This window comes from Mus caroli, unplaced genomic scaffold, assembly GCF_978045245.1.
Source record: "Mus caroli unplaced genomic scaffold, Mus_caroli_1 scaffold_16, whole genome shotgun sequence".
Taxonomy (NCBI): Eukaryota; Metazoa; Chordata; class Mammalia; order Rodentia; family Muridae; genus Mus; species Mus caroli.
The window spans coordinates 45330994-45347918 of record NW_028227271.1 but is presented as its reverse complement, the minus strand read 5'-3'; the positions used below and the strand labels follow the sequence as shown (position 1 = coordinate 45347918).

Genomic DNA, 16925 nt, shown 5'->3' with positions numbered 1-16925 from the left:
CAGATTCCAAAGCCCATGTGTAGCCAGGGGTTAGGCTGTGGTTAGAACAGCCGCCGGCTCGCTGCCTCCTCACCTGGACCCGCCCGGAAAGCCGGACGGCAAGCTGGGCGCCTCGTACCTTGGGAGGGGATGGTATCCTCAGAGCAACACGGGGTGGTGGTCTGGGTGCTGTAGCCGCTGGAGCACTGTAGTGAGTCCCGGCTGCTCCTCTGCACGTCCAGCTGGAGGCCCCGGGACAGAGCGAGTGTCAGTTCCTCACAGGCCGCCATCTCCTCACCAGGCTGCAGGATGGAGGCCAGACACACCAGGGAATGTAAACTCAAGAGACCAGAGCCACCATACCCACAGCTTTAGGTGGGACCCCAGGTCAGTCCTGTGAGCATCATCAGTGTCTGTGGTGACTACTTAGACCTGCATAGTTCTCATGCAGGAACTAGAGTTCTACATCTCTTACTACTACACGAGGGTTCTCCTCCTGTCTTATACATTGTGGAGCTGGGGAAGGATGGAGAGTCACCCCTCCAGCTGCTCAGGGTCCCTTGGTCCCCCATTTTGGCCTAAGTGTGAATCCAAGCAGATACAGAGAACAGGTATATCACCCTGGTGGCAGCTGACACCGTCATGCTCCTTGGTCTCTGCGCCTCTTCAGCACCTGCAGGTGGCCCTCCGGTCGTAGTGGGTCCTCCCCCATTGGAATCTGGCTCACGTTTCTCTTTGCGGCGCTGGAGGGTGTTCACCAGTGGCTGGTCATAGGGTCCTGGCTTTGCCCAGTCCTGAGTAGAACAATGTAGTGAAGAGCCATGGCCCCCAACCCAGATAGAAGGCTAAAGCCACCCGTTCACAGCTGCCCACACAAGGTAACTCTAGCAGAGGCTAGCCCCTAGCCTTCTGCCTGCCCACACTGAGTACTCCCCCCACCCCGCCCCCACCAGTACCTCCCATCTCCTCCTCCCTGCCCAAGATTAAAAACTCTCAACAACCAGGTAGCAGAAGCCACCTGACAGCTGGCCACTATATACCAGAGCATCAGCCGGGAGAGAGAGGGGGAGAGAGAGAGAGAGCTTGCCATCTCAAGGAGCCAGGCCCGCCCTTCTGCTGGAAGGACCCACTCTCCTAGAGCAACTGAATGACTTGGCCAAGGCTAAGTGGCCACCAGGGAGCCCTAGCGCACCACCAGCCATTCTACAGGTGCACCTGCCACCCTGGGACAGGGAGGGCTCTAGGATCTGCAGAGGGTTTTGGGGACTCTGAGAGATGAAGTTATAAGCTGCTCAAAATACTGGCAGCCCCAGGGACTGACTTACCATCCTGGAGCTTCAACCACCCTGGTGGAAACTACTTAAAAGTTTGATTTTTTATATTGAAACAAACATGTTTCAACATAAAACAATCAAATGCGAAGTTAATATACTTCCAAGCGAGGGCATGATCCAATGCATACTCCAGGCTGCAGTTCTGCTATTGCAGCGGGACTGTCATCTGGGGACAAGTTGAGCATATGGCTAAGGAGGGAGACCATAGGCTCTGATAAAACTTCGGGCAGCCCAGGAGGGAATGAAGCCAGCAGGCTCCACCCAAATGCAGAGCCTAGCCGAGTCCCTGATTTCCAGCCTCCAGGGCTAACTCTCTAAAGGAAGACTCAGGTTTCTGTTCCATGTGGAAAATATCTCTAGCTGTTTTTTGGTGCTCCCCGGGGCAGGGGTGGGGGGGGGGGCGGCTTCCTGAGGAAGAAGGATTGTGGGGAAGAGGGCAGAGTGTGTAAGTGAGGGTAGAGTCGAGGGGAAGATGGTAGGTGGGGGAGAGGATGGCAGAACAGAAGACAGGTGAGCACAGAAGCAATGAGGGAGGGAGGGAGGGAGGAAAGGAGGGAGAGAGGAGCGAAGGGAGGAAGGAGGGGAGGAGGGAGGGGAAGAAGGAGGGAGGAAGCTGTAAAGGGAGGGAGGAGGGAGCTGTAAAGGGAGGGAGGAGGGAGCTGTAAAGGGAGGGAGGAGGGAGCTGGAGAGGGAGGAGGGAGGAGGGAGGAGGGAGGAGGGAGGAGGGAGGGGAGACACAAACCTTCCAGCTAGGGATCTGAGATGACGGGAACATGCCGGGCCCAATGGTGTAATAATGAGCGTAGTCAGGAAGGTGGACAGAGGTGACTCGAGGGAGCAGGCGGGAGGCAGGCAGGCAATGAGGGAAAGGGCCTGCACCCACGGGCCCTGCATGGGACTCACTTGGTAAACTACAGTGAGAAAACCCATTAGACAACTGGAAACAAAAACAAAAAAGGGAGGAGAAAAGGAAAAAAAAATTAATATAACAGGATGAGTGTAGAGGTCCAAGATGGCATTGACACCGAGGGCATGGGGAAACCTGAATATTTACAAACAAAATCAACACCGGCCCTCTTCTGCCTGTGAATGACTCAGGAGGAGAGCCAGGGTGCAAAGAGCTATGGACTCAGTCAGGCAAACATCTGACCTGTGTTTTAGAACCGTTTAGGAATCCACCATTGTCCTTAATTTGCAACGATGTTAGTGTTTTAATTTTTTTTAAAACCAGCAAAGCCACCGCACTAGGGAACCGACTCATCACGTTAAGCAAATCAGGGTATCTGGAGGTGTTCCAAACGGATCTGTTCATTCTAGGTTTCCCAATCGGCACACTGCTCGGGATGCAGACTCCGCATCAAGCTTAGGGATGTGGGGAGGGGGGACGTGCAAACTGAAAAGCGGGAAAGCATATGACCTCGGACACAGTGAGATGTCACATCCAACAGTCTTGTGGGATGTTTGAGAGGGAAGAAGGGAGAAGGGATGAACACAGACCCTGTTCTGGGGAGGAAGCCTTCACACCTCCAAGTCCCCCACGCCCCTTTCCTCTCCCTCACTGACCACCCTAGGCAGCTAGGGAGCCCTCCACCTATCCAGGCCCTATCCCAAAGAGAGCTCAGCTTTTGGAGCAGATCTTGAGTTTCCTTCGGGTTCCTACAGCTGCGGTGGCTGTGTGTGCAGCAGGCAGGCGGGGGCAGGTCAGGAAGAACAGCCCACCAAGGCTGCAACCCTGGCCAGTCACCTTCTCTGTGGACACCCAGGCGCCCATGGTAGAGCCTGAGCTGACTGAGGTGGGGGAGCTGCACTCGCTCACTGACTGGCAGGTTTCCGACGCTTCAGAGGAGGCCGAGCTGGATGAGTTCTGTAGCGGGGGAAGAGCCACACAGAAGGGGACCAACAAACCAAACCACAGGTCGCCGGAAGTCATTATTAAAATAAAGGAGGAAGGACGGGGTGGGAAGGGCACGTACAGAAAGGGAGACAGAGACAGACACATACATAGAAGAGGGGGGGAATGAGAGAAGCAGACAGTAAGTTACGGCTTCATTTTCACCGGCACAGGTTTTAAGAAAGCAATGTGAGACCCGGCCACGCTTCGGCCCTGCTGCGCGTGGAGCCCGCAGACATTAGCTGGCACTTGTCTGGTAGAGTGACACCAGATCATCACACTGGGCCTCTCCGCAAGCTCTGTGCCCTTGGGCATACGACAATATACCACAAGGACACGGAATGGACCTCATAGGTCCATAGGTATTGTACATTGCACAAAACTGTCCCTAGGCAAGCGGTGGCTGAATGGTGGCTCTAATTCCTAGCTTCTTATTGGGTCTAGCACAGCTTCTGTGGCACCTCCCATCTTAAGGAGAGATCTGAGGTTCTCTGTCTAGACAGTGACTTGGGAGATTCTGAGCAGGGAAGCCTGGTGAGGCATCTGGAGAGGACCAGATGTGGGGAATGGGTGCCAGTGCTGATGCCACTAAGCCCAGGTGCCTGACAGTCCCCTGCCCCGAGCCTGGCCTTCTGACACTCTGCTGTAGTAGGGACTCTGCCTTTATGGTCACTGGTATGCTGCCTCAACTCTGCGGCCTAGTGTGGTGGTTTTAATGAGAATGGGTCCTGTGGGTTAGTATATTGGAATACTTGGTCTACAGTTGGCAAAACGGCTTGTGAGGGATTAGGAAATATGCCCTTGCTACAGGGAATGTCACTGGGGACAGGCTCTGAGGTTTCAAAAGCCCACACCACTCCCCGTGAGCCCTCTCTACTTCATGACACCAAGCCCCTTACTCCAAGTCCCTCACTGTTAGCTACACACTCTAGCTTAACTCCGTTTTGATTAAGTAAGTCAGGTCCTTCAGCACTGTGAGTGCCTGGATCAACCATCAAGGATGCCAGCTTCACGTTTCTATCCTTCTCCTATCTCAGAGGGGAGGTGGAGCCCTCTGGCTGGTGCGATTTGGGAAATGTCTTACAAGTTCCTCTTTACTTGATTGCAAGCAGCTGTGCTGTCTGAAAAGGAATAATTCTCTTTTAAATTCTGCTGCATCCTTTGGCTTATTATAACTATCCTAAGGCTGGGGGTGTAAGACAATGGTTGGTCACACGCCTGTGAGAGACTCTGGATTCCATACCCAGCACCAACAAAACAAACAGAGAGCCTACTGGTGTGTATGCGAGTGTGCACCCTCCCCCCCCCCCCGCCTCTGTGTGTGTACCCTGGATTCCACACCTAACTCCAACAAAATGTACAAAGCTTATTGGAGGGGTGTGTGTGTGTGTGGGAGAGAGAGAGAGAGAGAGAGAGAAAGAGAACAGACCCTGGGTTCCACATCCAGTACCAAACAAACAAACAAACAAACAAACAGAAAGCCTACTGCTGTGTGTGAAGCAGCCAGAGGTTAGTGTTAGTGTCCTTTTCTCCCGTCCCCCTGCTTCTGTGAGACAAGGTCTCTCACTAAACGCAGAAACCACTGATTGGCCTCATTAACTACCCAGCAAGGGGATCACCAGTCCGCAGCCTCCCAGTGTTCACTGAGGTGAGAGGCATGTGTCACTCCACCCTGGTAAGTGTTGAAAATCCAAACTTGGCTTGAGTGTCAGGCACTTTCCCTAGCCTACTCTTGGGAACTAGCCAGGTAGGTACAGGCTTTCAGAACTCAGAGACCGACACCCCCCTCCCCCCACCAGACATCACTGGGGCATAAATTGTGCTTGGGCCACTAACAGCGGCATGAGAAGAGAGAAAGGCTTTGCATTTTCAGCAAGGGTTATCAGGGTACGAGACTGTGTTAGTTCTCAATCCGTTAGAAACAGACAGAGCTAGACTGCACACTAGGTGGCCTTTAAGGAAACAATGGTTCTGCCCTCCTTCTGACCACATGCAGATTGGTAGGAGCACAGCAGGCATGGCTTAGTGAGCACATTAGAGGGATGGAGGCCCTGGGTGCCAAGCCAAAGCACCCTAGCTGAGACACATACTGAAAGTAAATGCAGTTCGCTCGGGCCAGAGCCTTTCTGTGGGAAATCGCATCTCTAAAGGGGGAAAATGAGGGGAAAGGCTCACATGGCTAAATTATGCTGAAGAGCTCTGAAATATGAGGTTCTGCACTTGCTAACCTTGGCTGAGCAACCAGGTTCTCTGGCTCAGCCTCCCCACACTCCTCTGCCTTCCAGCAGGTGGCGCTATAGATGGGACCCAATAGATGGTGGCACCAATCATGTCCTAGCATTGGGTACACTGTGCTAATTAATTAACAAGTGTGGAGCCAAAGCTGACAAACTGGCCCTAAGAAACAGGCACCCCAAGGGTTGTAAACACCACCAACACACACAAGAGACCTGGTCTAGCTTGGTGAGTGTCATCCAAACTACGGTACATGGAGAGATTACACATCTTTCCTCCTCCCGGGGTCAAAGTGCCAACAGGGTTACCCACGGGGGCTCTAATAAGCCATTCTCACTGGAACTGAGGGTTTGGGGAAATCACTGTTCACCAATAGGGTCTCTGTCCCTGGGGAAAAACCTGAGATGACATGAAGAGGAGGTGTCCCCATTGTGGAGCATTATGTCAGACCAACTTAGGTACTACAAGGATGCAGGGGAGAGACCCAGTCTCTTTAAGGCTACCTACTTAGAAGTGATAGCTTACCCAACCAACATAGTATTTGTAACTACTGCTGATGCTGAGACAGGCTTCCAGCCCAACTTAGAGGATCTCTCCCTTTGGGGGTCTCTTTTAAATGACCCATCAGCAGTGGTCAGGGCGCCCTGGGTGCCTGCTGCTCTCTGGGTGAAGGGCGTCCTTACCTGGTTGGCAGCTTCAGGTGGCATGGGAGAGGGTGACTTGGACTGGAAGGCGTCCTGGGATATGAACCCTGAGTCGTGGGAGGATACGCTGGACAGCCTCACAGGGGCCTGCTGGGCCAGGTTAGAGCTGCGGTACCGGTAATGCGAGCTGGGCGAGTGCGAGTGGGATCCACTGGACCGGGAGTCACTGCTGTTGACGCTGTTCAGGCTGCTGTTGGGAAAAGCATAAGGAAACATCAGCTCCTTGCCCCGGAGAAGCATACAAACTCAGGACATGTTATCCAAGACCCAATCCGGGCTGGTGAGCAAGAGGTTCTTTTAGGCGAACAGCAAGAGAGCTAGGTTTCAGGTCTCTGAGGCTACTACGTGGCAGTCTTAGCATGCAAGCGCCTATACTTTTTACAAAAAAAAGCAATGAGGCCCAACTCTACTGTGCCACCTACCAACAAAACTGAGGAACAAATGCTTGGGATATAAAGAAAGAGAAGTGGGGGCGATCTCTTCTGCCTGCAGCAAAAACCCGCTAAGTCCAAAGCAGGGACACGGTCTCACATCCTTGAGTAGACTACCTGGATTCGGATGACCAGAGGCCACACAGCTAAACAGCACTGGCAGATACCTTATGCTTAAGATGGATCCCATCCTAAGTGGATTCCATCCACCAAAGTACATCGGCCAATCAACTCGGAGGGGGAGGGGATGGGGCTGGGGGGGGGGGCGGGGACGACTGAGTGCAAGCGCTATGTATGGTGAGTTGACTACTGGCTCTACTCCTTCGTGGGCATTTCCCTGTTAAACCATGTGTGGCTGGGTGTAGCAGCCTGGGCAGCTTTCGGTGAGGAGAGCCAGTCAGTGCTAAGCTGCTTACTTCTACAGTGAACCAATAAGCAGGTAGTAGAGCGATGGCTCTGACCCTGGAGGCACTCTGCCTGCAAGCAAGCAGAGCTAAAATGTGCAGGGCAGTTACAAAACCCCTTGGGGGGATGTAGCAGCCTGGCAAGCCTGGGGAAGCCTCAGGGTTTGCAAACGTGTGTGGCTGTGGCTGGTCGATGCTAAGATGCCTTGCAGGGATCTGTCACACACAGGTGAGCACAGCAGGGGGAGCAAACAGCCGTGGGGAGATAAATGCTACGATTTTTAGCCAGAAGATGGCATTTGGGGACCGAAAGGCACTCCAGCCAGCTCCTGTCAGTGAACTGAGTAAGGCCAGGAGGAGAAGGCAGTGTAGCTTGTTCTGCACTAATGAGACGGGCCTTGCTGAGCCACTGAAACATAAAAAGGATTTTCCTCTGACTCAAGTAAACATACAGCCCATTAAAGGCGCCAAGAAAACAAGCAACATCTTCGGGGAAGAGGTGAGGACACAGCCTCTTGACTGGAACTGCCTGCCACGTATGTACCCGACAAGCTCTGGGGTGAAATGAAGCAGGCAGGATGCTGGGCCGCATCTCCCGAACAGCCCGAGCTGAGCCCCTGCTCCTTCCTCTCTGGGCTTCTTCACAGCCATCTGATTTCGCCACATCAAGTCAATGACTGGCGGCAGGGGTAGGGTGGGACCGAGGCAGGGAGCCGTATCAGGTGATGCTTGCAACTTTCAAGAACAGAGTAAACCTTTGCCCCTCCGCAGACCAAGAATAGCTGCCTCGTGAAACTACAAAATGGTCCTGTAGGGCCCAGGACTGTCCTAAATGCTTCTGTATTTCCACAAGGAACGGTGTGAGTAGGCATGAAAGATACAGCAAGGCCAAAGCCATTGTAGCTTCTGTTAGATCAACTTCTTAAAAAGGAAAGAAACAGTCTACCTTGGGCTCGGAACACTAGGGGTGGGGGTGACGGACAGAGACAGACTAAAGTGTGAGTACACTCTTCGCCTCACTATTTCCTATTTCAGACGGGCCCCTTTTGGACATTCAGCCTGGCTCCTCGTTGCACTCACATAAATACATCTTGGAAAGCATTAGGAGGCCCTGGGCTTCGCTTACCTGCAGACACTTGACTTTCTGGACATAGTTGTACTGGGAGAAGAAGGAGGCGTCTGATACGACCAACTATAGTCAGAACCTTTCAAGTCCAAAATCACCTGAAGGGACAGAGAGCACAGCTGTGTAAGGGACAGATGAGAGGGGCGTCATCCACACAGAGGCAGAATTAACAGAGAAGATGCCCATTTCAACTAAAGGGCCATAGTACCTATCCCTTCGTGGTCACAGTCCTTCAGAGACGAGCAAAAAGCTGGCGTTAACGGGGTGGGGGAGTTAGAAGAGGAAAGCCATGGAATACCAGGAGAAAGAGATAATTACAGTGATGGACTAACAACCCCTAAAAGCTATTTTTAACACGGGCTAAAAATCAGCAGCGTTTTCAGCCTGCAGCTCCGTAAAGACAATAATGGTTTTGGGGCTCGCTGGCTGCACCGTAACCACTTGATGTTCAGTAGACACTCGTGTCTTATTTGATCAGGCTAGAAGCACGAAAACCTCCCTAAGAGTGAGCCAAATCGTGTCACAATCATTTCTGTGTGTCTCCCTGGTGACAAAGAGCCATTGAGTGTAAGGTCCACCTCTTGCTCTCTTTTACAGGCACCCCACTCAAGTCTACTTACTGAGTGGACACATATTCGAGTTTAATACAAAAATCTCATAGACAGAAAACCACAAAGCTTCCAGATTTAGCTTCTCAGCTGACTGTCCAAGCAGACAGTAAGAACCGTCTGCAAAAGGCTCAAGCCAGCACGTGGCTAGTCAGCTGTTCCCCACTCGATACACTGTGATGGTCTGTATATGCTTGGCCCAGGGAGTGGCACTATTAGGAGGCGTGGCCTTGGAGTAGGTGTGTCACTGTGGGCATGGGCTTTAAGACCCTTGGCCCAGCTGCCTGGAAGCCAGTCTTCTAGAGGCCTTCAGATGAAGATGTAGAATTCTCTCAGCTCCTCCTGTACCATGCCTGCCTGGATGCTGCCATGTGCCCACCTTGATGATAGTGGACTGAACCTCTGAACCTGTAAGCCAGCCCCAATTAAATGATGGCCTTGTAAGAGTTGCCTTGGTCATGGTATTGTTCCTAGCACCCTAACTTAGACATATAGTATCAATATCACACACACACCAGAAGAGTAAAAGCATTTTAAAATACATCATCTTTTCCTCGGATGGGAAAGGTTCTCAAGAATGACTTGATTCGCTCCAGAGAGGGTTGCCGGCCATGACATCAGAGTGACATGGGGTTCTTTGATGGCTCTCGGCTCAGAGAAGATCTCCTGACTAAAATCCTAGTGTCACTGCTTACTAAAGTGGTGGCCTTGGCTAAGGGCCCTCACCTCTCAGTACCTCAGCGTCTTTCCCTATAATAGTGAAGAGGAATGACAATGGTGCACAAAGGATGGAAACACAGCATAACCCAGGGGCTGGCCACAACATGGTCACATCCGGGTGTAATTTCAGACACAATGGACGCCACAAGGGTGACCAGAGCCCTGAATTCTGTGTCTTTCTTAGACTGGTCCCTGACCACTCGGTCCGCAGTTCTTACCTGTTCACTTGAGGAGGGCAGCTTGTGAGGGTCCATGGTCAGGCTCTTCAGATCCTCCGATATGGTCTGAAGGTGGGTAATCTCTCCTAACATGGAAATCTCTTCCTCCTAAAGGGAAGCAATTTGTGTGTGTCATCATGTGGGTCCCCTCACTGTCTTGTTCCAACCACTTCTACCTGGGTCACTGCGTGACCTTTTCAACCTTTCATGAAAGGCATCCGAGATAGGGATCTAAGCTGAAGGTGACATATAGTTGTTCCTTTTTGGAAAGAGAAAGGGAAAAAGGGTCGTCATGGAGCGACCTGTGTGCTGGGGACGGTGGAGGGACACAGAGCACCCTAACAGTGCCTGGCACTTCCAGGCTTATTCAGTGCGATGGTCCACCTGGGGTCTTCCCAGGAACCGACATGACTTGGGGATATTTGAGTCCAGATCTTTATGACAGAACACGTGTGCTCGATAGAGCTAACTGTCCCCCTTTCTTGCCCCCTGCCCCACCTTAAGAGCTGGCAAGCGGGATGGAAACCAAGACCATGAACATTTCAGTCGCCTTCCCAAGTGCCAGTGGGAACGGAGGGCACTGGTACAGACAGAGCAACAACTCCAATCTGAGAATTCCGCTAGGGTGGAGAGAGCTGCCCCAGGAGCCTTCCTGTAGCGTCCAGAGTGGCTGCTGCAAACTCTGTTTACTGGAAAATTATGTGAGAGCGGATCCTGAGATGCTTCGGAGGGCTTAAGACACAGATGTGCGGGGGTCCCAGGCTTGGAGTCTGAGGTACGGTGGGCCTCAGAATGTTCCTATCTAGTTGACAGGTGCTGGCGTGGCCCTGGAACTCTTACCTTAAGATTCTTTTGTTTGGTTGGTTGATTTCTGAGGTAGGGGAAGAAAACAAGCCTCACTCTCCGTAGCTCTAGGTAGTCTAGAATTTACTGAGCAGCCGAGACTTGCCTAAAACTCACAGCGACCCTCTGGTATCAGCCTCCACGGTGCTGGGATTACAGGCTTGGGCCACCATGCCCAGATAGGGTACACTATAACTCAGTTATAAATAAATAAATAAATAAATGAATAAATAGGCAAGCAAGCCCAAATAGGATGAGCATTGCTATGAACTGCAGATAAGGTGTTGGCCACGTGGACATCAGCTCCTCGCTGAGAATCTAATGTGTGGACATGCTTCTGCCATCGAGATTCAAGATAGCAGCAGTAGGTGGCTGTCAGTAGGCTGGTGGATGTGTAAATCAAGAAGGAAAGCCCTCCCCACACTACATAGTTCAAGCCTTCCAGCGGTTTCCATCGACTTACGATCACTGGCCGCAGCATAGAGATGAAGGTGCAGAACCGGCCTCGTTCTTCGATGAGTGCCTTGCGCACAGCCTGCTTCTCCGTTTCCTCCAACAGGAGGTATTTATCGTTGACATCCTGGAGAGCGCTGTCCAACTGAGGCTGGATGTCGCCCCTCCCTGTGAACAGAACAAGGCTGTGCGGTCAGCTCGCTGAAATGCCAGCTCCGAGAACAAATTCCCTTCTCTGAAGTCCTCACTGGAGGCAAAGAACCCTTTGCCAGGACTTAAAAACATTACTCATCGCTCCCAAAAGACTGGATGCAGCTGATTTTCCTAGGAGCATTTATTTCCTGTTCCTAACATCTGAAGGGCGTATTTATTTATCTGGCTGATTTGCCAGCGAGGAGCATCTCCTGGGATGGCTTCCTAGCTTGCATGCCTTGTGCGAGCCTGCAGACCCCTGTGCCAGCAAACCTCGGGTCACACAGTGACAGCATTCCTTTCTTTGGTTCATCTGGAAGCGTCTGTGGATGGGGAGCAAGGTGAGAGGCTAGGGACGCTTCCAAAAATGCATACAAGCTGGCTGTGTCAGGTCCACCTCAGTCAAAGAGCCTTTGTTTAGGCACAAGTTTCAGTCCCTGAAGACAAAGGTAGGTTATTCAGCTCCTAGTCCTCCGACCTGGGAATCGTTGGCACTTAGTCTAACTCCCTAATGGAGGACTCCAATGCCCTTCCTGCAGAAGGAGCCTGGAAACCAGATGTCTATAGTTAGGTCTTTGTTGAAGAACAAACCTACACTGAGTGGAGCCATATTATCTACTTATCTGGCCACACCAGATTCTAGTTATCCAAACATTTTACTGTTTCCAGTAATCAGTTAAGCAACTTTAGAACAGGGAGAGCTGTCTGTGTAAATAAAGTTTTATTAGAACACAGTCACACACACTCATTTACATATATGTCCAGGGACCAGGAATATTTAACCTTTTGCAGAATTAGTCCGGTTGCACTAGTCTAGATCTGACCTGTTGCTGGGGACAGCAGGGTCACACCCAGGATACTAGCTCTTAAGCTTCTACCCTGGACCTTTGGCAAAGAGGCTTTACCTACATTCAAGCCAGAGAAAGAATTTCTAAACTCCTTCGGGGCGAGGCTTTAGCCTTTCGCTGAGATCCCTCGCAGTGTCTGCATGTGTACACAGCACGTGCTATGTAAGGACTTGCTTCGTCATTTTAAACACAGGCGGAACTGGAAGGGGTGCTAGGGTCTTCCTAACTGTTCGCATTGAAGAGGTCAAAGCTTAAGAAGTTGAAGGATTCATCCTTCAGGGCTAAGGCCCAGACAGCCTGACTCCCTGAGCCCTTGACCTATCTTCTCTGTCCACTGTCTCAGTGAATGACGAATTCAGTTGCCATTCAGGAAACTGTTAGATCAATCGCCATAGCTGTCCCCTTACAAACCACATGTAAGTTAGTAAATGTAACCCATCGTTGGGTGCAAGGACTGGCCAGGCCCGGAAGGCCTGCCGTGGCTATAGGATATACCCTGTACTTTCTCTCAAACGCAGATGAGAATGTTGAATCTGAATGGAAAGTCTTTTTTTTTTTTTTTTTTGGTTTTCCGAGACAGGGTTTCTCTGTATAGCCCTGGCTGTCCTGGAACTCACTCTGTAGACCAGGCTGGCTTCGAACTCAGAAATCCGCCTGCCTCTGCCTCCCGAGTGCTGGGATTAAAGGTGTGCGCCACCACCGCCCGGCTGGAGAATCTTAATAGAACTTCATAAAACTCTATAGACTTAATCAAAAGTCCGAGAGAAGAGTGGCCGTGTTTTAGTTAAGAAAGAGCCATTTGTAATTAGTGCATAATAGGAAAAATCATATACAGCCAAAACCCACCCTTGAAAATACTTTAATAAGCTCAGAATACACAGTTTTAGACATAAATAACCTTCGCTAGCTCAAGAAAGCACGTAACATACGGTATATATAACACAGAGCATCTAAGAATGTCAGTGGCTGCCCCCAGCAGTCACCCACTTCCTGAGAAAGTTCCAATATTCTCGGGGTGACCCGCTCACCCAGTCTTCCACTACCTGTCCCTCCAGAGAATCCTCTCCCTTCACTCAGCACGGGGTGGGGAGGGGGACCAGGCATCCAAACAACCTGCCGAACCTCACCCACTGCGTTCCCATGTAGTTAGACAAAGAACAGTGAAGCCAGGCTCCCATCCTCCCCTGGGATGGTCCACGGAAACCTCTGCCCCTCATGGATGTCTACCCTGCTGGGGCCAAAGTCGAGCTAAGAAAGCAGGAACCATCAGAGCTCTGACAAATACAGATTTCCTCCACTCATGGTGAAATGCTGACTCATGCAGTCAAGCCCATGCCTACTGAATATGTCCACCATACCACCCACTGAGAGCCAAGCTCAGAAGCCTGTGGACACCTGTCATCCCCCCCCCCCCCCCTAGGCTGTAGGACAACGTGGCCCAGCACAGAGATGACAGGGCCTTCCCTTTGTTGCTCAGTCTCTTCTACACTGTCTTAACATCAAAACACACCAGACCAGACCGTTCATAACTTGGGCGTTGGTTGGGGAGCCGGGTTGGGATGGGGGTGGAAGGAGGTGGGGCATGCTGGAAGAGAAAGCAGATCTATGTATGAGTTTTTAACAAAACATACTTGGATATGTTTTGATTACAGAAAAATTCTATTTTTACTTTTTAAGGGATTTATTTTAATCGTATGTATATGAGAATTTTGCCTGTATGTTATGTGTGTGTGCCATTTGAATGGGCACATGTAGTACCCATTCAAGACAGAAGGGGGCGTCAACTGGAACTGGAACTGAAGTGCTGTTGATGTGAGCTGCCTTATGGGTTCTGGGAACAGAACCTGGACCCTATGCAAGACCCATCTCTCTAGCTTCTATAGAAGAAAAACGTTAAAATAACAAGACTAGGGACGAGGAGATGGCTCAGTAAAGTCACATAAGCAAGATTGGAGTTCTCATCCCCAATATGTCACTTAAGTGCTGGGTGGGCAGAGCAGTCCACCTCTAGTCCCAGCCTCAGAAGGTGGAGACAGGATCCCGAGCCAGCTGCCCAGTGAGACCAACCATACAGACGAGCTCTGGGTTTGACTGAGGGGCCCTACTTCAAAAGAGTATGGTGGGAAAGCGATCAGAAAGACTCCCAGTGCCAACTTCTAGCTTGTACATACACATGTGCCTGTACACATGCATGCATATATGTACAACGCACACGCACAAACACACACACACAAAGAAAAAAGTCTGTAATTGTAAAACTGCATATTTTTCTTCGTGTCACAAGTTTTAACATGTGTCTAATTGTAATTTGTTCCAGATGTGATGGCACAGACCTGCAATCCTAGCATTCAGAAAGGCGGAAGAATAGTGAGTTCAAGGCCAACCTGGTGTGTTGGCTATTAGTCCTGGTTGTCAACTTGATTACATCTGGCATGAACTACAATCGAGAAATGGAGAGCACGCCTGAGATCCAGACCTTGAGGCTGGAAGACCTAGGCTTCTGACCTGGATATCTTAACATGGGATGACACAGGGTTTTGATCCACATCTTGAGGCATAGTGGCCATGAAAAGCTTAGACCTAGGCAAGGTAGTACACGCCTTTAATCTCAGGAGACTGAGGCAAGCAGGTCCCTGAGTTCAAGGCCAGCCTGGGACAGAGCAACTACTATATTCTTGAATTTCCCATTCATAGCTATCCATTGTTGGACTGCAGACTGTAAGTTGTTACAGTAAATTCCCTAAATATATAGAGGTATTCGTAAGTTCTGTGACTCTAGAGAACCCTGACTAATACACTGGGTTATAGACTAAGACACTGTCTCAAAAACAAAAAATGGACAAAATAAATGCTTTAAAAATAATAAGAAAGCAAAATGAGTGTATGATCAAATTGGTTTTATATATGTATAACTCTGTGATTATAGTGAACTTATTTTAAATATGATATTATGTTAATTAGAGGGCTTTAAAATTACAGCATTCTAAAATAAGTATAAGCTGTAAAGATTGCTCTAATTATGGTTATAGTGGAAATTTTTTTCTTTTTAGGATATATCAAACCAAAGCACAATGATTATTTTTTAAATTCTCTAACATACTATGCAATTAAATTTATTTTACACATACAGTATATATATATATATATATATATATATATATACACACACATACATATATATACATATATATGTGTGTGTGAGAGAGAGTGTATGTATGTATACATACATATGTGTATATATATATTAAACATTTATATATATATACATGCATATGTATATATATATTAAACATTTATATATAAAACATACTTTATATGATATATAAAACATTTGGATAGAGATATAGATATACAGCATTCATGGGGGGTGAGTTATTATGTGTGTGAGTGTTCTGTCCACATGTCTGTCTGTGCCCCATTTGCATGCAGTGCCTGCAGAGGCCAGAAGAGGACACTGGAAATCCTGGAGCTGGAGTCACAGAAGGCTGTGAGCTGCCACGTGGGTGCTGGGAATTGGATGTAAGTCCTCTCAACTGCCATGTCACCTCTCTGGCCCCAAGGCACTGCCCACTCTCTCTCCCACCCAAACTCCATCCCCTTGTCTCACTCCTGCTACCCCAACCCTGGCTGAGCCACCAAGATCTCTGACATAGACAGCTGCAACAGCTTCTGTAGTCTCTCCAGTGCCCCTGGAGCCGGCCCCACCCAGAACAGCCTGAGCTGCCTTTCCTGAGGCAGATACCACCACTTTTTCTCAGTAGCTCCGGCTGTTCTCAAGAAAAGCCCAACACCAAATGTCCCAGATCCTAAACAAAGCTGGTCTTTGCAAGGCTGGAAAGGGTCACTTCTGTCCATCCGCTCAGAGGCTCGGCCTTCTCCTGACACTCTTTCCTGACATCTCCCAGAGCTGGGCAGACTTCCCCTTCCTCATCTGCTTAGCAGGGGTTCTCTCTGTATCCCTAGATAACTCTCTCCAGTCTCCAGGCACTGTCCCCATGGGTTCTTTTTTACCTCAGAAGTTCTTGATCCTTGTCCCTCACCGTGGCGCTCTCCGTCAGTTTCCTGTCTTACCTTCCCTTAGTTATTTATTGTCTTGAGCTCAGTCTACTCTGCTGGCCGCAGAACCCCACCAAGGGCAGAAACTGCATGGTTTTGCCAGTTGTAGTGTCTCATTTTGTACACTTGCCTGGAAGCCTCCGGTCAAAATACCTCCAAAGGAATGAGATGCCGACATAACAACTTCATTCAGTTTACTCAAGTAGCTCCACCATAGATGGCCTAAGAGCCAGGAAATTCTAGGACCAAGCAGCAGCCAAACTGGAGAGCTCCAATGTGTCAGATGGCTTTCCAGACGAAACTCCTGAACAAAGGACTAACTGCAGTCGGCCTTTTCCGAAAGCCCCGACACACACACACACACACACACACACACACCCTCCCTGCTCAGAGCCCCGACCTCCTCCAGTTTCCAGGTCTTGATTTTACTCACACAAGGGAATTCTGAACACTCCTCAGAAACCCCCTAGGAGTCCTCTGTGGGAAATCACGACTACTTTCTGCAGAAAACACTCCTGGGCTAGCACACTCTAATAAGCGGAAGGCACATCATGGGCCAAAGGAGGAAGGCTCAGACACTGAGATTCTGATGAAGCAGGGAGAATTTACAAAGCTTTATGGAAATACCAACATTTACAATGTATTCCCCTTCTTTAGTAAACACGGATGACAGGGATTAGTAGCTTTTCCAAGGGGAAAATGAAACAAAGTGTCTTACACAGGACTGGAACTACCAGTGCTGAGCTACCAACAACATGGCAGGGCTGTCTGTCTGTCTGTCTTCTGACCACAGATCCACAGTTCTTCAACAAAGCAGCTAGATCAAAAGCTAGCTGGTGATGGGTTACCTGGTACTTCCTACGCCTCACGCTGCAGCTGACAA

General features: G+C 49.9%; 1 protein-coding gene across 14 annotated transcripts in view; it reads right to left on the bottom strand.

Annotated features, from left to right (window-relative positions):
• The window catches only part of Mtss1 (MTSS I-BAR domain containing 1), a 139308-nt gene that overhangs the window by 4523 nt on the left and 117860 nt on the right, over window positions 1–16925 (bottom strand). For 3 of the 14 annotated variants that reach the window (XM_085831658.1, XM_085831659.1, XM_085831660.1), the window contains 8 exons: window positions 10957–11114; window positions 9651–9758; window positions 8105–8202; window positions 6123–6333; window positions 3058–3177; window positions 2056–2250; window positions 600–773; window positions 74–281 (listed from right to left, as the gene is read on the bottom strand). In XM_085831658.1, the coding sequence (XP_085687784.1) occupies window positions 74–281; window positions 600–773; window positions 2056–2250; window positions 3058–3177; window positions 6123–6333; window positions 8105–8202; window positions 9651–9758; window positions 10957–11114 (1272 nt within the window). The remainder of the gene's footprint in view (window positions 1–73; window positions 282–599; window positions 774–2055; window positions 2251–3057; window positions 3178–6122; window positions 6334–8104; window positions 8203–9650; window positions 9759–10956; window positions 11115–16925) is intronic. The other 11 variants (XM_021182746.3, XM_021182747.3, XM_021182748.2 and 8 more) reach the window with 7 other exon arrangements.